The sequence below is a fragment of the Scleropages formosus genome, chromosome 9 (assembly GCF_900964775.1).
Source record: "Scleropages formosus chromosome 9, fSclFor1.1, whole genome shotgun sequence".
NCBI classification, from domain to species: Eukaryota; Metazoa; Chordata; class Actinopteri; order Osteoglossiformes; family Osteoglossidae; genus Scleropages; species Scleropages formosus.
Window position 1 is genome coordinate 29,100,899 of NC_041814.1, and position 22,321 is coordinate 29,123,219.

Here is a 22,321-nt window from a genome sequence, read left to right on the forward strand (position 1 = left end):
ACGACATTGTTATGTTTATTTGAAAAGCATTGTATTAGTGATTTGTGTATTTATTTATCTCTTACGGAACAAACAGTGAACACATGGTGCGAATGCTGCGTTCATGTTCAAAACACGTGCTCAGTGAGTCGCGGGTTCGAGCCCTTTCACCAACGTCCCGTGGAAACTACAGTAGAATAATAGGTCAGACCCTAGCGCGGGTTTCGGAGGAGCTCGAACGCGCCCCCTGGTGTTTGCGGTTTGCAGCACATTGCACTTTTTGGCAACCAAAAGACTAAAACATTCTTATTTGAACATTTAAGACCTGGTGATTTTAAGTAACCTTTTAATACCCAACATTTATATCTGCTTTAGAGAAAATCACAGAATGATATCAGCACCAATCAATAACTCTGTAAGTAAGATACCCGAGAAGATAAATAATGTCGCACATGCACCACATCATCATGATCATGACATTTTTATCGGAATTAATCATGACTTTCTGTTCTATGACACAACATTTTGTTTTAAATGCAGATACATGATTTTGTTAAACACGAACATAATACCTTCGGCTTCGCACAACAAACTCTGTTTTAGTGGCAGTTGTTGACGTTTGAACAACCCTTCACATCCCTACCAAAACTGTAAGTTTAAATGATGTTGGCACATGAAGACTGCTTCCATTTTCGGACGGGGATAAATCGTTAGCATGGAAACTTAAAAATCCCGTCTAACTTCCAAATTCCACGGAGATTCGTATGAATCGATATCTCTATAATAGATTGAGCATCCTCTATGAAATTCTCTCCGGAGCAGTTCTGATTGGAGCGCATCGATGACTCTGCTATCCAGTGCCCGCCCTGTCGTTAGGACAACATGACGCGTGTCGCCATGGATTCGAAGTGTCGCGCACGCGCAGTAGATGCACTCGGCGTTATGGCGGCGTAGTGTGTAAACACAAATTAGTAAAAAAAACCAAAAACTTTTTATTCAGGACTCCAAGAGAGGAGTTGTACGAAGACCAAAGAAACCTCTTAAAATGCATTCGGAAAAGGTAAACCAGAGCTCGCGGGGGGAACCCCAGCAGCTGAAAAAGAAAGAAAAGCTCTAAGCTGTCGGGTGATTAACTCTGTCTGTCTGTGTCCAGTCCCGCTGCGATCAGTAACATGTTTTACAGGAAATTCATACCAACATGCCCGTTTTTTGCTTTTTTTTTGTCAGCTTGCATGATAGCTTTATCATACCTTGATTTTTAGGACAGTTTTACTGCCTGGATGAAGGCACTGGACCTCATACATATGTCCATGATGATGGGACAAGTGATGGGGATGGCATGGAGGTGCAGTTTAACTCCCTGTTCCAATGCTCTCGTTGTAGAAAATGACAAATCTCCGCGACACCTGGAGATCAGACGATTTAAAGAGGCACATCCAGGTGAGTTGGCTCAGTAGCCGTGTTGCGACGGCTGTCGCTGTCAGCGCTTCTCCCGCAGCGTTTCTCATGTCATGTCCCTCGGTGGACAACTCCGTTTCAGGGAGGAGGATACGATGAGGACGCGGCGAGGAGGAGGGACAGAGCGAGGAGGGACGAAGAGGCGAAGGCGCATCGGAGCGGGGCGTCGGTGGAGCGGCGGCACAGAGAGAGGGACGGAAGCGCTCAGGAGAGAAGATCACACGGGGACAGGGACAGAGACGGGGAAGGAGACGGCAATCGCGAAAGAAGGACGCACCGGGACCTAGAAAAGGACAGAGACGGAGCTGGCGGAGAGAGAGCGGGCTCTCGTGATGTGAGGTCGCACAGGGACAGGGACAGGGACAGGGAGAGAGACCGGCGGAAAGACAGCACAAGGGACAGAGTGGCAGATGGAGACGAGAGAGAGCGAGAAAGGAGGAAAGAACGGGAGAGAGACAGGACTGCAGACGCTAGGCAAAGGGACACTGGTAAAGAAGGCAGGGACAGGGGACAGGAGAGGACGGGGAATGAGAACAGGGACAGAGAGAGGAGAAGGGCTGAGCGAGACGGCGAGAGAGATGCTGAGAGACATCGGAGGAGAGCAGAAGGGATGGGGGGAGGAGAGAGGGACAGGGACAGGCGCAGAGAAAGAGGGGGGGAGAGGGACAGGGACAGGGATAGGGAGAGGGAGCACGAGAGGAGGAAGGACAGAGACCCGTACGCAGACAGGGCACGTGGCCACAACGCAAAACACCTGAAAGAAGGCGACGAGGTGGGGGACACGAGGGACAGACGCAGCAAAAGAGAGCACAGAAGACAAAAAGAGAACGAAGGTAAATGATAACCGAGAATAATAATAATACTGTACAACAAATGTGCGCTGTCTCTTTAAAAACCTAACAGTGTGTGTCTGGTGTCCTGTAAAATGATATTAATATTCAGAATACAGGGAGCAGCGCCGGAGAGAAAAGGAGGAGAGAGACAGGAGGAGGACGGCGAGAGAGGAACGCGTGAGAAACTCGAATGGCGCTGCTGCTGTCTTCCCAGACACACACACACACACACACACACACACACACACACACACACGTGTTTCCTCTTGCCAAAGCGGAGGTTAGCGAACCACGCCGCCTGTCTCTGTGTGACCAGGAGGGCGGCGATAGAGAGGCGGGGCGTGAGCGGAGGCGCAGGGAGCGGAAGAAGGAGGAAGAGGAGGAGGAGGAGCAGTGCGTGGAGGAGGAGGCTCCGCCCACGACGGCCAAGACAAAAAGAAGGAGCTGGGACCCTAGCGCTCTGGAGGTGAGGGCAGCATCCCTTCAGAATGTGCTCGCACTGACAGCACTGCATATGTTGCACATCCTAATGACAGCCAGCAGGTGGCACGGTGGTTACAGTCGTCACCTTCCACTTTTTGGACCCAGGTTCACATCCCTGCTCCTGCTCTAGAAGCAACGATCGAGGCACTTACCCTGAATTGTACTGACACATTAAAAATTAACCCGCCGGATGAAGTGGTAAAACAGTGTAAGTGGCGCAGAGCGCAAACACTGTAAGGGACCTGGAAGAGCAGCGTCAGATCAGTGAATAGAGAAATTACTAATTTTGCTGACCCGTCTGCTCTCATGCCACTTCTCCGGCTGGAGAAGGAGAAGAAAGACGCTGAGGTCGGGAAGGTGACCTCGGAGGACCAGGGCCAGGAGGAGGATGCTGAGGAGGAGGAGGAATACGAGGACGACTTCGAGGTAGAAGCAGCACAGCCTCCAGCGCAGATAAATCCAGATTCGGTGTCGTCCGGCGGTCGCTTTGTGCAAAACACACACGTGTTCTGTTCAGCTGCGGCTCTTTTATTTCTGTTGTTCTTTTCGTCCCTGCACACCGTGAATGGATGTCACTAAAGAGGGTGGTGAGTACTGCTGGAGTCAAACTTTTTTCGGTTCGAGATTCTTTGGAGTGTCAATAATAAGGGACAGTAAAGGCAGCTGCTTTATTACTGATGATCTCATCAGATGCTCGGAGATACGCGCATCGCAGCGCGTCATCGCAGATACACACGCTTGCACGTCGCTCCTGTCTCTTCTCATTCTGCTCAGCCTGTCCTGTCTCCTTGTACCGGACACAAACACATTCCAAGGTCTCCTTCACCCAATCCCAGTACAGTGGATTTTACCAGTAGCGGAAACACTGTGTTCCAGATTCTTCTACAGCAGGTCGTATCACAGACACAGATTCGACACATAAAGAGATCAATCCCATATAGTGAATAATAATATAGAAGAGGTCAATCTAAAAGTAAATCATGAAAAGTAATTATATAATAATTAAAAGTGAATTATATTCTGAGGGTAATAATTAATTAATTAATTAATTATAGGCGGCACGGTGGCACAGCAAGTAGCACTGCTGTCTCACAGCACCTGGGTGGTGTGAGAGAACGTGGGTTTGATCCCCGCTCAGTCTGTGTGGAGTTTGCACGTTCTCCCCGTGTCTGCATGGGTTTCCACTGGGTGCTCTGGTTTCCTCCCACAGTCCAAAGACATGCTGTTCAGGTTCACCCATAGTGTGTGAGTGACAGAGAGAGAGTGTGTGTGTTCCACTGATGTATGGATGAGTGGCCCATTGTAAGTAGTGTATCTAGCAGTGTAAGTCACCGTGGTGAATTAGGTGTGTGGGCTGATAACACTACATAGAGTTCATTGGAAGTCGCTATAGAGAAAAGTGTCTCCTAAGTAAATAAATGTAATTACATTTATTAATTTGGCTGACACTTCTCTCCAAAGCAACTTACAATTATTTACCTGTTTAAATAGCTGTGTAATTTTACTGGCCCAGTTTAGAGTAAGTACCTTGCTCATGAATACTTCAGCTGGGATTGGAACCTACAACCTTTTGGTCCAAAGACAGTAGATCTAATCACTATGCTACCAGCTGTCCCTGTAATGATATAAAAAACAAATACACTCCAACAGCACCTCTAGGTACTGCATACGTTAATGATTCAAAGTGTACAGATCAGAGTGTTTATTATTTGAAATTCTCCTTCTGAACAGAGTGATGCGGAACGCTGAACAGTACAACACACTCTCTGACCCATAAGTGACAGTGGAGAGAAATAAAGAGGCAATAAACATGGAAGGCGATCCGATAAAGCTGTGATCCGAAATCAGCCATGTGGCAGCTGAGGAGAGGAAAACAACAGAACCCCCAGGCCAAAGAAGTGGGATAAAAATGAAACCCCATTGGCTGCCCACCCCTTTATGTGGTCCTTGTTTCACATTTTAGGAAGTTCACAGCTTGAAATTTACTTATCTACTACATTTATTCATTTAGTGGATGCTTTGCCCCCATTTACAGAGCTGAAGAATTTTAGGGTAAGAACCTTACTGAAGAGTAGTTCAGCTGGAGGTGGGATTTGAACCTGCAATGTTTGGGGTCAAATATAGCAGCTGTAACCACTACTCTACCAGCTTTTATATTTATGTATAAATTATTTTAGGTTTTATATCAGGGGCAGCTGGTAGTGGTTAGAGCTGCTGCCTTTGAATCCAAAGGTTGCAGGTTCGATCCCCACCTCTGTCTGTAGTCCCCTTGAGCAAGATAACCCTAAATTGCTTCAGTAAAAATTCCTCTGCTGTATAAACAGGTAAATAATGGTAACCTTAAGATTTGAAGTCGCTTTGGTGAAAAGTGTCAGATGAGTGTGTTTTATATTAAGCTGGACTAACAAACTACCATACCATAGTATGAACCATAGTAAAGTAGCGATTGATGTGCTTCTCCTGTCTGGTTCTGCCTGACCTGCGATCGCTCTTGTCGCTCTGGACGGGCGGTGAATGCTTTTCTCATCAATAGGACTACGAGGAGGACTTTGAGGATGACGAGGAGGCCGGGAGCGGCGGCGACGGCGGCGGTGCCGCGAGGGAGGAGGTGGAGGCCATCCGGAGAGCCATGGAGGCCGAGAACGAGAGAATAGGCTCTGCGCTGCTGTCACCGCAGGGGCTGGAGGAAGGAGACGCTCCAGGTAACGAGCAAGGGAATAATCCGGAGCGGGGAATCCCTGAGCACGTGTTTGCAGGTCTGTGTGCGTCTCACACACACACCGTGGGCTCGCGTTTCAGCTGGAAACCGCAATCTTTCCACAGACCCCGCCGTTTCCCGACACAGACCCGCCCCCAAGGGCAAGTTCATAGACTTCGTGGCCGCGAAGCATCGAGAGGTCAGCAAGAAGGTGGCCATCAAGCAGAAGTAGGTGACCGTCTGAAGGCACGTGGATGCTGTTCCTAAAAGGGGACCGGGTGCGTGTGAAAACACTCCGAAAGCACTGATCTCCGCCCCCACCTCCCCCCAGGAAGCGCAGTTCCGACCTCCTGCGGCTCATCGACCTGGACTTCTCGGTCACGTTCTCTTTGCTGGACATGCCCCCGCTGAGCGAGTACGACATGTACATCAAAAGCTTTGGTACGACCAACACAAAACAGGTGTGTGTCGCTCTGTCCAAGCGCCCACCTTTCCAGAGACGCAAGCTTTTCAGCATGGGTTTTATCCTACAGGCCTCGAGGAGCTTTTTGATTGTTTCATTTTTTACATTTGAATTTATTCAGCTTGTCTGTCTGACACCCCCTACAGAAGTGACATTCAAGTGGTGTACATTTACATGTACATGTATTCATTTATCAGATGCTTTTCTCCAGACGACATACATCTCATAGAAAATACAATGTGTTCATTACATTAGGAGGAAGAGATACAGCTGCAGATGTGTGAGATCATGAGATCATGGGTGAAGTGAGTCCGGAAGAGATGAGTTTTAAGACCCTTTTTAAAGGCGGACAGAAATTCAGCAGTTCTGAGTGGGAGGGGGAGGTCGTTTCACCACAACGGAGCCAGAACTGAGAACCCTGTGCTTTATCTTTCGTGTGTGGGGCCACCAAGTGGGCAGATGTGGAAGAGCGTAGCAGTCTGGTTGGGGTGTAGCGGTTGATCAAGTCTTGTAGATATCTGGGAGCAGTTCTATTGATGCTTTTGTAGGCCATAACCAGGGTCTTCAGTCTGATCCAGGCAGCTACAGGAAGGCCAGATAATCATAGCATATGGTTTTGGACTCGTTTATGTAGCTGTCAGGAGAGAATTGGCTCTCAAAGAGATGGGTTTAAGACCCTTCTGGGATATTGAAAGGGATTCAGCAGTACTGAGGGACAGAGGGAGCAAACTCCACCAGACTGGGGTGAAACCAGAGCACCAGCAGGCTTTTCATTTTGGATCCCGTTTGAGTGAGACCCCCATGGGGTGCACAGGGAGTGATTGATAATGTCTTGTACATGTGAGAAGAAAAGGACAAATATTTAGCTTTTTTTCTTTTTTTTTTTTTTGAAAAAAAAAAAAAAAAAAAAAAAAAAACCTCAGTCAAATGTTGTCTCATTGACTTATTTCTCCAAATGAGGTTCCAGGGTGCAAGTCCAGGGCTCTGGCTTCATTTCAGTGCCAGGAGGTTCTGGTATGTGACATTTGCTGAGATCAGCCTCTGACACCACCCACTTGTTCCTGGACAGGCCTACGTCCAGTGCAACGAGGACAATATGGAGAGAGAAATCCAGACAGAGGAAGTGGAGACCAGTGAGAAGTGGACGCAGCATCCTGCTGACCGTGGTGCAGTATGTGGGGGTGAGTACGTGGCTTTCGGGTGAACCGGTGTCTCTAAGCGGCCGTTGGTGTGTGTTTGTGATTGCCGTGTGATGGACTGGTGTCCCGTCCAGGGTGCACCCTGTGTCACGCTGTAGGTTTCCAGGATAGACTTATTTATTGTCTTGTGCTATGTTCTACGTTGCATCGTGGTCTCCGAAGAAACTACATTTCATTCCGCCGTACTCAAGCTGTATAGAGGAATGACAATAAAAACAGCTTGAACTTGAACTAGACTCTGGTCCACTGTGACCTTGTATTGTTGAGCAAGCAGTTTCTGAGAATGAATGAAGGAATATAATGATGTTTGAGTGCTGCTCTCTTGTGGTCAACAGTGGAATGAAAAAAGTCGTCCCTGTCCTTCGGAAGGGTTGACTGGTCTGTGCCTTTGGAAATAAAGTCGAACTTATATATGGGATTACCTCATTAGGTACTGTTAATAGTTTAGAGGAGCATATGAAAAAAATTATATATATACATACATACATACATATGTTTATATATATATAAAACTATGTTTCTTTCACATATTTCTCGAGTGGCACAGCGAGTAGTGCTGCTGTCTCACAGCACCTGGGTGGTGCGAAAGGATGTGGGTTTGATCCCCACTCAGTGTGTGTGGAGTTTGCATGTTCTCCCTGTGTCTGTGTGGGTTTTCTCCAGGTGCTCTGGTTTCCTCCCACAGTCCAAAGACATGCTGTTCAGGTTCCCCATAGTGTGTGAGTGATAGAGAGTGTGTGTGTGTGTGTGTGTGTTCCACTGTTGTATGGATGAGTGACCCAGTGTAAATCACCTTGGTGAATAAGGTGTGTGGGCTGATAACACTACATCGAGTTCAGTGGAAGTTGCTTTGGAGACAGTGTGTTTGTGTGAAAAGTGTCTGATAAATACACACACACACACACACACATTTTCAGAACCGCTTGTCCCATACGGGGTCACGGGGAACCGGAGCCTACCCGGCAACACAGGGCGTAAGGCCGGAGGGGGAGGGGACACACCCAGGACGGGACGCCAGTCCATCGCAAGGCACCCCAAGCAGGACTGGAACCCCAGACCCACTGGAGAGGAGGACTGTGGCCCAACCCACTGCGCCACCGCACCCCTCGTCTGATAAATAAATAAATGTAAACCTCAGACAGGAACTTGTACCCTGAATGTTGCTGGTTTACATTCCAGAGGAAGGCCCTGCTGTTGTACCACTAGTTAAAGTACCTTTTTCAAATGCTGCAGTAAAATATTGCTCTATATGTGGATGACAACAGGTGAAAGTTTGAGAAGTGAAATGAAGAAAATGCGGCTGAACAGACATAACAGGTAACAAGTACATGGCCCGCATTTGACCGGGACAGAACGTTTTCGTTTTTTTCTGCCCTCGTACCGTGGTTGCAGGTGCGAGCCTCGCGCTCGAAAGCCTGGATGAATCCGTGACCTCCGTGAACTTCGACTCCCAGCGGCTGGCGGCGTTCCTGCTCTCCGCTTCTCAGGTGAAAACAAAGAAAACTGAAGCATTTGCCCCCGTGACCCCATGGACACCAGTGGGGCGAGGTGTGGTGTCGTGCGGAGGCTCGGTAACATTCCTGCGGACATTAGCTCGCGCGTGTGTCCCCCCCAGGTGGTGAGCGTCCTGCTGGAGGAGGACAGAGCAGAGAGGCTGTCTCTTGGGAAGCCGCGGACACAAGAGGACGGCCTGTCCTTCAGCGACGGGGGTCTGCACCTGAACCCCGGTGTGCCCTTTCTGCGTGGTGAGGCAGTCGTCATATGTCCACACGCAAAGTACACACACCTGTTTGGAGGGAACATGCAAATTTAAAAAAAAATTGTATTCATACAGCTGGGTTAATAATTAAGTACATTGCTCAAGGGAACTACAGCTGGAGGTGGGATTCGAACCAGCAACCTTTAGGTCCAAATGCAGCAGCACTACCAGCTGCCTCATGCGGAATAATACGTAGAGTTTCTTTTTCAAGGCTGCCCACGCCACTTCCAAACCGCTCAAACTCGGCTCTGGTCCTGCAGGTCGAGAGGTGGCCCTCATCGTGTTCTCCCAGGTCCAGCGGCAGACCGTGCTGTCTGTGCACCGGCCCCTGGCCGGACCCAGCGCCGTGCGCCTCGACAGCAACACCATCCTGTGCGTGTGGAACATCTGGGAGCCATCACAGCCCCAGAAGATCTTGGTCTACGAATCGGAGGTGCGCTGTCAACTGCGTGCATTTTGGCTCAGTTCATCAGCTGTCCATTTATGTAGCCTAGGGGTTTCAAACTCATTTTATGCAGGGGGGCCCAACAGAATACAGTGGCTTATTTAGCAAATGCTTTTCTGCAAAGCAACGAGCATCTCAGAAAACAGTAAAAAGTGTGTCACACCTTTTTTTTTTGTCTGTTGAAAACTCCAGGGTTTATTGTGAACAACTTTCTGAAACTGCACGACCGCTAAAGTGTGTGTACGTGAACTGAAAAACCATCAGCTGAACTTCTCCTGCGAATTGCTCTGCAGTCTCTGCAATCATTCAGTGAAATAACATACCCAGTATGGCCAACAGACACACCTCACTTACAGCAACACTCTCATATTCCTGAACAAATTGAGATATCTGAGTGCGGACGTTACTATTCTGCTCCAGTCATGCGAAAATCAAATTTTTTGGACACGCTTTGGATAGATTTAGTTATACTGATTTTTTTTTTTTTTTTTGGTGCCATAAATCAAAAATTGAATATCAAAAGCCATTATACTAGAATTTTGGTTGACGAGAATTCATAAATTGAGAGATTCCTCTACTTATTCAGTATTGCTCATTTGTCAGCACACGAGTCCCCTGCTCTGCTGCTACAGAAAAGTAAGCAATTCTGAAACAATGAAACGCGTCAATATCCTACCGTAACGTTTTTGCAGCTTTTTCGCGTTGCTCCTTTCCTGACGCGGCTCAGCTTAGACAGCAGAAACAGAGTTTGGAGCGAGTGGCTGAGCAGCGGAAAGCGACTTGAAACAGCACGCCAATCGACAACATCCGCTTGAGGTCGCTATTTACCATCTCACCTCCACCAAGCTGTCGGCGAAGGTGTTGCTACATCCTTTCATCCTTCTCATTACCTTGAGAATGAAGGGTTTGGGAGTTGGATCTCCGCTAAAGTGCTTTCTTGCACCTCGGGAGGTCTTGGCGTGAACACGTGGCACGATGTGTGGACCTGCTGGCCGAAGCTGCTGAACACACAGACCTGTATGGGGGTCAGCAGTGACAACACAGTTTTCCCTGATGGCGACTACAGCAGCACACATTTATATTTATTTAGGTGGGTCTGGGGTTCGAGTCCCGCTTGGGGTGCCTTGCGACGGACTGGCGTCCTGTCCTGGGTGTGTCCCCTCCCCCTCCGGCCTTACGCCCTGTGTTACTGGGTAGGCTCTGGTTCCCCGCGACCCTGTATGGGACAGGCGGTTCTGAAAATGTGTGTGTGTGTGTGTGTATTCAGCTGATTCCACACAGACTGAGCAGGATCTGAACCTACACCCTAACAGCCATGTCACCATTTTGCCCTCGTGCCCCCAGGATCATTAGCTTAATTAACCAGTTCTATTAGAAAGGACCTCGTGATTGAAAAGCGCCGAGTTGTTATCAGTTCTCCGCCTGTTTTTCCAAGAAGTGACTAATATTGGCCCATATGGGGGAACCTTCAGCTGCAGAACAGGATGCTCCACTTAATAAGGGACGTGGCAGGTGTGCAATGCATATGTAATGCATAAATTGTACTTTTGCTGAGATGTAAAGCGTCCGCTAAATGAATAAATGTAAATGTAAATGTGTGTTTTGCTTCTAAGAGCTGAACCTGCGACCTTCCCTCCCCAGGTGCTCTGCTGCTGCTTCAGCCCCGGTAGGGCTACGCTGGTGTTTGCCGGCACGGCCGTGGGCTCGCTGGTGCTCTGGGACCTACGGGAGCGTTCCGACCTGCACTGCAACATCAGGATCGGGGACCACGACTGGACGCTGCGCTACCCGACCTTCTCCACTGGTCTGCTCCGTCTGCTCCGTGTGCGCCTGTGTGTGTGTGTGTGTTCGCACAAGATTTCGGATGTGTCATTTGCGTCCCTACATGAATGTGCGTTGTGTGTCTCCGTCCATCCGTTTGTCCCTCCGTATCTCTCTGTGTCCCTGCGTGCGACTCTCCCATGGAGCGTAAATGTCTCGTTCTGATGGCGTGTGTTTCGTGCAGATTCGGTGCTCGCGTCCTCGAGCCACCTCTCCTCAGTGACATCACTGGAGCCCATCCCAACTTCGGCAGTAGAGGCGAGAAGAGCAGGGTTGCCCCTCCTGTCCTCCAAAGAAGGTAGCCTGGGATCCGCAGTTTCTCGGGTACCTGTTAACACGTGATGCGGACGACCTGGATTCATTCGGCGCATCTGATAAAAAACTCCTCTTTGTGTCTGAAAACGGAATGCCGGAACATTCGGGTATCTAACGCAAGGATAGTACTGTTGATGTGCACATAAACGTGAGCTGGGACCGATTTCTTGAAGGTGTGACGTAACGCTTTTGAATTGTGTGGCTGCATTACACTGGGGAAATGTTTAATTCACCACATCTACACTGGACTTAGTGGCAGAGTTTCCACATCTCAGAAGTATGAACATTTTTCGCTTTACTTGTTAACTGTAATTATTAAACAGCCTTTTTTGATCCGCGCGGAGTGAACGTGAGTTGTATTTACGCGTCGAGCCGATGGATGGCGGTAAAGCGCACGCAAACGAAAGAGGAGAGTGAGACTTTGTTTATGTTACATTATATACAGTACTGCGCAAAAGTTTTAGGCGCTTGGGGAAAAAAACTGTTAAGTGAGAATGCTTCCAAAAATAATGTTCTTAATGAACTTCCTACAAAGCTTAGTAACCATCCATCGTCAATAAGCGCTTGTCCTGAGGGGGGTCGCGGCAGGCTTGGCCAGGTCCCACCCTGTGGCGGGTCTGGGGTTTGAGTCGTGCTTGGGGTGCCTTGCGATGGACTGGCGTCCCGTCCTGGGTGTGTCCCCTCCAGCATTACACCCTGTGTTGCCGGTTTAGGCCTCGGCTCGCTGCGACCCCGCTTGGGATAAGTGGTTTCAGAGTGTGTGTGTGTGTGTGTGTGTGTGTGTGTGTGTATACTTTCTTTCTTTAACGACATACAAACCCTTACTGTAATACTGTAACTTTTTGCAAAAGCAGTGCTTGGAAATGTAAAATATGCTCTTTTCCATTGACAGTAAAGCAGAAGACATTAAATAACAGTCTAAAATAAATATTTTTGTGAAACATCTAAGTGCCTAAGACTTTTTGCACAGATTTCCAGTGTAAAGATCCTTCCTAGTGTTCCTCGGTGCTGGTGCTCTAACAAGTTGAGAAACACTGCAAAATTTGCATGGGTTGCTCAGTTTTTTTTCAGTCATTTTAAATTAGTTTTAATTTTAGTGTAGCTACGATAATTTAAGAAAAAATGTAAAGGCATGGAGGGGGTGCGGTGGCGCAGTGGGTTGGGCCGCAGTCCTGCTGTCCGGTGGGTCTGGGGTTCGAGTCCCGCTTGGGGTACCTTGCGACGGACTGGCGTCCCGTCCTGGGTGTGTCCCCTCCCCCTCCGGCCTTACGCCCTGTGTTGCCGGGTAGGCTCCGGTTCCCCGTGACCCCGTATGGGACAAGCGGTTCTGAAAGTGTGTGTGTGTGTGTGTGTAAAGGCATGCAAAGTTTTTTTTTTTTTTTTTTTTTTTAAATTCTAACAGCTGAGATTTTTTCAAAACTAGTGAGTAAATTAGGGGACGTCTGTATTGATGGTCACTTAGTAGTGAAAATGCTTTTGATTTTACAAACAAATATTGCTTTGCTTAGTTTTTTTCAGCGATTCCTCTTATCAGCATGTTTTTTTGACTGCAGCTTTTCTTTATAATTCAGAATCATCTGGACTGTCATTCCAGCTAGCATCCCTTGACGAGAAAGGGGTGTTAAATCTTTGGGTGAGTTTCTTATTTAAATCCCAGTCACAATACTGCTCATTACAATCCCTTTAGGCAATAAATTATCTCTTCTTTTTATTATGTATTAATATTATATATTACATCTTAAGTATTTATTCTCTTGATTTAGATAATAGCCTGTGCCAAATGCATACATACAAATGCCATTGCACTTTTGTAACGGTTTCTTAGCAAATTATAGCTTCCTGTTGAGTTCAATGAAAAGAGACGACAGGCAGCACAGCCGTTAGAGCTACTGACACCGGCTCTGAGGTTACAGGTTCTAACTCCACCTCACTATAATATCCTTTTTCAAGGTGCTTACTCTGAATTGATGCAGTAAAAATTACCCAGCTTTATAAAAGGGTAATTCAGTGTAAGTATTTAACATTAGGGGGGGGGCGCGATGGCGCAGTGGGTTGGACCAGGTCCTGCTCTCTGGTGGGTCTGGGGTTCGAGTCCCGCTTGGGGTGCCTTGCAATGGACTGGTGTCCCGTCCTGGGTGTGTCCCCTCCCCTTCTGGCCATACACCCTGTGTTACCGGGTTGGCTCCGGTTCCCCGCGACCCCATATGGGACAAGCGGTTCCGAAAATGTGTGTGTGTGTGTGTGTGTATTTAACATTAGAAGCTGCTTTGGAGAGAAATGTGAGCCGAATGAATAAACATAACATACAATGTAACTTCAAACTGCGTATTCTCTAATAACTATCATAAGAGGCTTATCAGAGTATGCAGTTCTCATGCTACGGTTAGAGTTGTGTGTTGTGTTTCAGGTCGTGGTAGAACTTCCACAAGCTGATCAAGCAGGATCCCAGAATGATCTGGGTAAGGGAGATATGCTGTTTTCCTCGAGCTGCAGTGCTGTAAATTTCATGCATACCTTTATGGAACGTGCATTCTGTTCTAGCAAACTTGGGTTTAGGATTGCGGCCTCTGCTCCGGATAACCGTATTACTTCACTGCTGTTACCTTTTTCCTTCATAGTGGTGTTTTAAATGGTTGAAACTATAAGCTTTTAAAAGCCACTGAACCAGTTAATGAGCATGCAAGTTATAAAATTTAGTGAACTTATCGAAATAAACAGTGATAAAGCACTATGCTATGGCGTCCTCCTTTATAAGCTGTTTGTAAAAATGATGAATTTGTTGCTGACTGTTTGGTGTTCCATGGGTGTGGTCGCCAGCACATTCGGGATGATTGCTGTTACTTAAAAATAAGAATTGCATGTGTTTTGTGTGTTGATTGCACAGGACTCAAACCCGGAGGGAAAGTGAAGCTGCTTCTCAGTTCTTCCATAATCACATTGGAGCGGTAGGGTTCTGTGGTGTTTCCTCAAAGGCCACATGTCACTACTCTTAATGTCTAATACACCGATCAGTTTTTTGTTTGTTATTGTGCTTTAAATGTGTTTTAAAACATCTATTGTGAGAGATGCACAGCTTGGGAAAAACTTTGTGAAGCCTTTGGAATTTTGCCAAGAGATATGAATGAATTATAAGATATGACTACTGTTCATCTAACTCATATGATATTTTTATTGAACATACTTAAATATTAAGTGTTAAGGGTGGAAAAAGTACGTAGAGTTGGTAATCAGAGTTTGCAGTCAATGAGATGACATTTGTGTGTGGCTGAAGTGCCCTGTCCTAAAAATAATTTCAGAATTCTGGTGACCTGCTCTGCAGAACATTGATTTAATGAAGTTTGACTCATTGAAAGAGATTTCAGTGGACTTAAGAAGAAGTTTTAAAGCTCATAAAGCTGAGAAACCATACAGAAGGATTCAAGAGACTTGGGTCTCCATCAGTCCACAGTCAGGCAGATGGAGCACAAATGAAAGAAGTTCAGCACAATTGAAAAAGCACATCATACATTGCTTTGGGACGTGATAGAGAGCCCTAGGATGGGAACTAAGGATCTGCAGGCATCTCTTATACTTGATAACATCTGCATTCATGAGGCTATGATAAGAAAAACAATACATAAGTGTGTTCTTCTCAGAAGGTTACCATGCAAAAAACCACTGTTTTCCAGAATCAGATTGCTGCGTGTCTCACGTTTGCTGAAGACCACTTGGATGTAGAACGATGTTCTGTGGTCAGATGAGATGAGTTGAACTTTTGCTAAGGGTTTACAGTATTGTATTCGAAGGAAGCAAAATACTGAATACCAATACCAAATCCTTACCCCAGCTGTGAAGAGTGGTGGAGGGAGCATCATGATGCGGGGCTGCATTGCTGCGTCCGAGCCTGGATGACTGGCAGTCGTTGAGGGAACAACGAATTCCAAGTTGTATCAGGAAACTCTACAGGACATTACCAAGACACATGGTCTCAAAAGAAGCTGGAACATGAAGTACAAAAATAACGAAACATCAGGTGTAAATCAGCAACAGTGATTTGAACATCACAAATTCTGTGTTTCAGCGTGATCATGTCCTCAGTCCTACTGACATACTGTGGTGGGATCAACAGCGATGCAAATTTTGGTTGAGTTTATTGCTCCAAAAGTTTCCATCTATTTTTAAGAGACCACATGCTTTGTCCATCTTTGACTGAAGGTTTATATAATTCAACTGATAAAAATGTGAAAATTTTGTTATTATTTAATCAGACTGTGTTTCTCTATGATTATGACTTAAATGAAGATCAGACTACATTTTTTTTTTTTTTTTTAAATCATTCATGCAGAATTCAAGATAACTGCAAAGGGTTCACAAACTTTTTCGTCACAGCTTTGTAGGATTTCGTTGTGTATGCCTTTCCTATCTATGAATATAATATATGGAAAAAGTGGCATTATCTGTTATTGATTTATTGACACCGAACTAGTTTGTTTTCCTATGCCAGATTTTAGATAGATGACTGATTAATTGGTTAATTGATTGATTGATTTTATCTCTGCCAGACTCTTCCCATCAGACTGCGTATTGACATATTAGTTGGTTTATTGACTGATTGACCAGTTGGCTCATTGATTTCTTCGCCTGTACCAGACTCTCCCCTGGTGACTCCACAGATGTGGGCCCTGTTCATAGCCTGCTGCTGAAGTTCCTCCCGTCAGACTCGAACCACTTCTTCATCGCTACAAGCACGGTGGGCACTCGAGCGACCGTCTCCTGTATTCTACCATTTCAGGTCCATTTTATCGAAAGAAGGAATATTCACAGCTTTTAACACAACTGCGAAAATTTGGCAAAAGTAAAGAATTGAAATGAGCACAACAGCTGACATCAGTAACAGAATCTCAGATGAGAATAACAAAGCAATTATATAACTGAAAGAACGTGAAAAGAAAACTGTGAAAACCGGTAAAGGAGGAGAAAATTAATTACGCCAAGGTGTACCTTTATCCAGAGGAATGAGTATGGGAAACAAACGTTCAGTTTCAGTCTAAATTATCTTCCGCATGCATGTGAGTCATTTGCGGTAAAGGAACCAAGAAATCTTGCATGTTTGAGTCACAGATGTCTCTAAGCGGTAATAGCGGGAATGCATGTTAAAGAGCTGGAAAAACCGGAAGACCTGGTAAGCGGTATTTATCCGAGTTTAACACAATGGCTGGAATTCACAGTTCTGGTCTGCTATCTTATCTTTCAACAAACACTTGCTGGAAAAAAAATGTGTAGCACTGAAATTATCTATCTGTTAAGTATGAGTTCATATAATTTTGTTATATATAGCATGTTAAAAAGCAGGTTCTCCAAATATGAACAGCAAAGAGAAAATATAGGTAACAAGTATAAAGGCAAATAAATACTAGCATTGAAAATAATTCTGCAACAGAATAGAGCAAACCAAAAGAGTAAGTAATAAGACAGTAGTAAGGTGAATGATGAGGGAGAACGTGTCCCTGAAGAGGACATGTCTCAACATGTTGGCCTTAAGCCGGGATTTAGTGGTGCTGCAAGTAGGATATTCCCTGTCGTTTCTTGTGGAGGGAATTGAGAGGCATGTGAAGAGTCAGATGAATGATTAAGATTAAAAGATAGGAGGTGATAGATTAACGGCAGGTGTCCTTGATATGAGCATCTCTGCAAACAAAACATATTGTTTATATAAAATGAGTGTCAGAAACATTTCTGGGTATTATTGTAAATAATAGGATATTTAGGGTTTTGACTTGAATATATGAAGTTTCCAATTTCTTTCAATTTCAATGTCTTTGCAAAACACAAGCTACCGAATCCTAATATTTCTGCGATAATCCTTACCTAATTCTATGTGAAATAAAAAAAAAGTGTGTATATTTTTCTATAAATTAACAGCATGTCAAATAGAGGACGAGAACAGTCAGAATCACAGACGCCCCTCGCCTTAACCTATGACCTCCCTTTGGTTGGCCGTAGGGCCTTGTGGCTCACGGGACGCGACACGGACCGAGGAGACCACCGAGGTTCTACAAGCCACGGGCAGCGGGTCCGACTCCCTCTCGTGTCACCAGCCTGGACTTCTCGCCCTTTGGGGAGCCTTTGTTCCTGGTGAGATCACTGTTCCGGAGAGGAGGACCATCCTCTTCTTCATCACTTTCTCACTCTCAAAGGAACATAAGAATAGGGAATATGACTGTTCTACCAATATGAAACAATGTTACCCCAAATGGTTGAAGTGCTATATATAATTTATATGTCTTACTTTTGACGAAATTACGCATTTGACATATTTAACATACCTGGTGGCTGTAATCATAAAAAAAATTATTCGCCATACACCCTTGACACATTTATGACGCGGACATGAATGAGTCATAATCTTGGTGTATCAACAGGGAAATGTTTTGGCTTATTCTGTGTGTGTGTGTGTGTGTGTGTGTGTGTGTGTGTGTGTGTGTGTGTGTGAGAGAGTGTGCATGTGTGTGCACGCCCGTTTACCTGTCTGTGTACCTGCCCCCCAGGTGGGCTGCGATGACAGCACTGTGCGGCTCCACTCCGTGGCCACTGAGTTCCCCATAATGGAGTGGAGCTGCCGCGGCCCAGTGCTTTCAGGCCACTGGTCCCTCACCAGGCCGACTGTGTTCTGCGTACTAGACAGCGCCCCCACCCTCCACCTGTGGGACTTATCGCAGAAGGACTTGGAGCCGACTGCAGTCGAATCGCTCCGAAGTGACAGGTAAAGAAACCGGGAGGCCTGAGGGATGACGACTATGTGACCTTGAGGCATAGTGCTTTTCATTGTTTTCATTTTTACATATTGAATACATTGATATTGATATCAAAGGTGCGGCACTAAGATGGTTTGAGTCTTACCTCTCTAACAGATCCTATCAAGTGGTTTGGCGGAGCTCTCGTTCTTTTCCTCTGCCTTTCTCAACCGGTGTTCCACAGGGCTCAGTATTGGGTCCTCTTCTTTTCTCCATCTACACCTTCTCCCTCGGTCCGGTCATAGCCTCTCATGGATTCAAATACCACTGCTATGCTGATGATACTCAGCTCTTCCTCTCCTTTCCACCTGGTGCGTCAGACATCGCCGCACGCATTGCTGCATGCCTGTCGGACATCTCTTCATGGATGTCTGATCACCACCTCAAACTCAACCTCTCCAAAATAGAGATTCTTCACCTCCCAGTTGGCCCGTCCTCCTGTCACGATCTATCGATCAAATTGGACAACTCACTCATTTTGCCTACCTCCTCCGGGAGTAACGATTAACACGAGTCTGTCTTTCTCTCAGCACATCAGAGCCACAACCCGGACCTGCAGATACATCCTGCATAATATTCATAGAATCCCCCCCTACCTCACTACTGACTCTGCCCAACTACTTGTCCAGGCCATGGTGACTTCCCGTTCGAACTACTGCAACTCTCTTCTGAGTGGCCTTCCTGCTAATGCCATCAAACCTCTGCAGCTTCTACAGAATGCTGCTGCACGAGTTGTGTTTGATTTGCCAAAGTGCTCCCACGTATCTCCTCTACACATTTCTCTGCACTGGCTTCCTATAGCTGCCCGTATCAAATTCAAAACCCTGGTTACTGTCTACGAATGCATCAGTAGAACTGCTCCCAGCTGTTTACAGGTCTTGATCAACCGCTACACCCCAACTAGACCCCTTCGCTTGTCTACTTCTGCTCGCTTGGTGGTCCCGCGCACGAAAGGTAAAGCGTGGAGGTTCTCGGTTCTCGCTCCGTTGTGGTGGAACAACCTTCCCCTCTCACTCAGATCTCTGGAAACTCTGTCTACATTCAAGAAGGGTCTGAAAACTCACCTTTTCTGGACCCATTTCGCCCAAGACCTCTCCAGTTCATGTACGGTGTAAATGTTCATGCACCGTAACTTCATGAGCATCACCAGATAAAGCCTTTATTCAGCCACTACTCCAGCATTGTTTTTGTTTGCTTGTGTATCTTATAATGTTTTTTTTTTTTTAAAAAAAAAAAGAAAAAAAATTGGTAGGAGGGTATTGGGATTTGTCTATCCTGTGTTTTATGCAAGAGGGGGTGCGGTGGCGCAGTGGGTTGGACCACGGTCCTGCTGTCCGGTGGGTCTGGGGTTCGAGTCCCGCTTGGGGTGCCTTGCGATGGACTGGCGTCCCGTCCTGGGTGTGTCCCCTCCCCCTCCGGCCTTACACCCTGTGTTACCGGGTAGGCTCCGGTTCCCCGTGACCCCGTATGGGACAAGCGGTTCTGAAAGTGTGTGTGTGTGTGTGTGTGTGTGTGTGTGTGTGTTTTTTATGCACCTACTTGAGTGATGAACCTCAGTGCAGCAAGTGGTAGGTAACAAACTAGATTTACTTGAGTCACATGTCTGCAACTGTGTCTCTTTCTCTTAATGTAATGCACAGATTGTACTTTTGCTGAGATGTACGTCGCTTTGGACAAAAGCATCTTCTAAATGAATAAATGCAAATGATATGCTGTGTGCAAAAAGTCATGTAGTGATGAGAGCTGCTGTCTTGCTCTCAGATGACCCAGATTTGAATCCCATCTCCTGCTGTTGTGCCCTTAATCAAGATACTTACACTGAATTATTACAGTAAAAATTTCCCTGCTGCAAATGGAAAAATTGTTTCAAGTAGCTTAACGTTGTAAGTCACTTCCGGAGAAATGTGGAACATAGTTTTTAAAATCATATTGAGGGCGAAATGTTCTGTGGCACTGAATCGTGTTTTGCTTTTCACAGCGTGACCGCCATGGCTGTTTTTGGAGACCCATCGAAACAGAATACATTTTCGGGAATATCGCTGGCCAGGTCTTCAGGGAAGATCGAAATTCACTATTTCAATACGAAATGGACATCATCTGCTCCTGATGAGCTGGAGAAACTCGAGAGCCTGCTGTACGGTGCTCACTGAAACGAGACTTTAGATTTTATACGCTGGATCCTCCTGTCACAAACAAGTGTTTTGAAGTTAAATTTCCCAGTTTAATGTATATTTTCTTCTTCGGTTATCGGTTTTTTAGAATTTCTCTTGAATTTCAGGACCTGTGCTGACGTGCCGAGGTGATAGGCAGCGAAGAGTACGCAAGCAAGAATGTGGGACCAGCTAAATTCAGCTCGCTTCCACAGTGATTACAGTTCCTGCCTGGAACTCCTGAGTGTGTGTATGGTCAATAACAACGTGATCGATTTCGTTTTCGTGCGAACATCACAGAGCGTACTTATACACACCTAGATTGTATAGCCTCAATCATAGTATACTTATACAAACCTATGTGGTATAGCCTTGATGCGGTCAAGAACCGCGGTAAACATGAGATTTAAGACGCTGCTGCTGGGGTAACACAGCATAGTGTTTTACAGTAAACTTTTTATAAGTACGCTCTAAAATAACGATAAAAAGTACAGTATAGTAAATACATAAACTAGTAACATAGCTGTTCATTTTCATTATCAATAATTACGTACTACATGGGGGTGCGGTGGCGCAGTGGGTTGGACCACAGTCCTGCTCTCCGGTGGGTCTGGGGTTCGAGTCCCGCTTGGGGTGCCTTGCGATGGACTGGCGTCCCATCCTGGGTGTGTCCCCTCCCCCTCTGGCCTTACGCCCTGTGTTACCGGGTTGGCTCCGTGGCCCTGTATGGGACAAGCGGTTCTGAAAATGTGTGTGTGTGTAATTACGTACTACATAATTGTATGTGCTATACTTTTATACGACCGGCAGCACCACGAACATGCGAGTAACACGTTGTGCTACGACGTAACTAGTCGATAGGAATTTTTCAGCTCCATTATAATGTTATGGGACCACCGTCGTATATAATATGCGCTCAGTCGTTAAGCGAAACGTCGTTAAGCGCCGCATGACTATTTACAAGATGAACTGTTCAACGCTGAATAAGAATTTGTGGACACAGTATTTTTTAGTTTTTATTTTACTCTTGCTCAAGGTCAAGATAAATTAATTATGGCTATATTCATGACTTTTACAACACATATTTAGCAAATAAAGGGACGTGTGTATTATTTAGCTTTCATTGCTTGACTTGGTGGGACAATGACTTTGGCCTTACGAACAAAACAAGTTACAGACGGAGCAATAGTCGGCACTATGTTCGTAAGCCGAAGAGCGCGTGTATTTTAAAACAAAGATGAACGTGAAGGCCGTGTCAATCCCAGTCTCTGATCTCGAGAGGCATTGTAACGTGATTATCTGGAACAAAATCTTATCTTCCAAAAGCAGCGAAAGTCATATTCGATTCATGTAGAAACGTGTTTGTTTTGCTTTCAAAATATTTAATCTTTCTAATATGACTAGTGCACAATCGAGTTCTTTATATTTTATTTCATTGCTTCTTGTAAAAAACTGTAAAAAATATTTTTGTTAGTAAAATTTTATAATTGACATCTGTTCATGTTTTAGCTTTAGTTTCAGTTCTTTGTTTATGTAACATCAGATTTTTTTTTTTTATTTATTACATTTTTTTGTTATTAAAAATGACCTTCCTAAGAAACTTAGAAAAAGTAAACATGAATAGTTCTGAACATACACAAGTTTTCACTTCATTGTTCTGGAATAGCAGCTGGACAACATTGTAAAGGAATAATTTACATATAAAATACTGTAATCAGTACAGAATATAGTTCATTCCTCCACTGTTTTGTACGTCAGGAACAAAGCAGGAGTTTCATGTCCTCCCACTTCAGGGTACCTTTCTGATCCTGATGATTCTCAGTGTGCTGAAATTACTGTACTTTTTCTTTAAGTACAGCTGGAGGGGTTCCGATGCCTGTTGGGGAAAGAAAAAAATCACAGTAATACAGAATCGTAGATTCACAAAATCCATTTTTTTAAAACT

At 45.7% G+C, this 22,321-nt stretch overlaps 1 protein-coding gene across 1 annotated transcript; it reads left to right on the forward strand.

Annotated features, from left to right (window-relative positions):
- Positions 1-899: 899 nt before the first annotated feature.
- dync2i1 (dynein 2 intermediate chain 1) lies at positions 900-20,862 on the forward strand. Its single transcript, XM_018756810.2, has 22 exons — positions 900-1,039; positions 1,363-1,419; positions 1,520-2,270; positions 2,380-2,447; positions 2,587-2,736; positions 3,081-3,179; positions 5,287-5,455; positions 5,577-5,679; positions 5,783-5,912; positions 6,984-7,095; positions 8,506-8,600; positions 8,729-8,858; positions 9,133-9,305; positions 10,959-11,121; positions 11,323-11,436; positions 13,025-13,086; positions 13,861-13,912; positions 14,338-14,398; positions 16,083-16,182; positions 17,436-17,567; positions 17,981-18,195; positions 20,205-20,862. The coding sequence occupies exons 1-22, from the start codon at positions 1,025-1,027 to the stop codon at positions 20,374-20,376; spliced, it is 3,123 nt and encodes a 1,040-aa protein (XP_018612326.2). The 5' UTR covers positions 900-1,024; the 3' UTR covers positions 20,377-20,862.
- Positions 20,863-22,321: the final 1,459 nt, after the last annotated feature.

Bases quoted from the DNA above. Each gene is read 5' to 3' on its own strand.
- dync2i1 (XM_018756810.2), top strand. The intron at 11,122-11,322 runs GTCTGCTCCGTC...TGTTTCGTGCAG, and splicing joins CTACCCGACCTTCTCCACTG to ATTCGGTGCTCGCGTCCTCG. The intron at 18,196-20,204 runs GTAAAGAAACCG...TGCTTTTCACAG, and splicing joins GAATCGCTCCGAAGTGACAG to CGTGACCGCCATGGCTGTTT.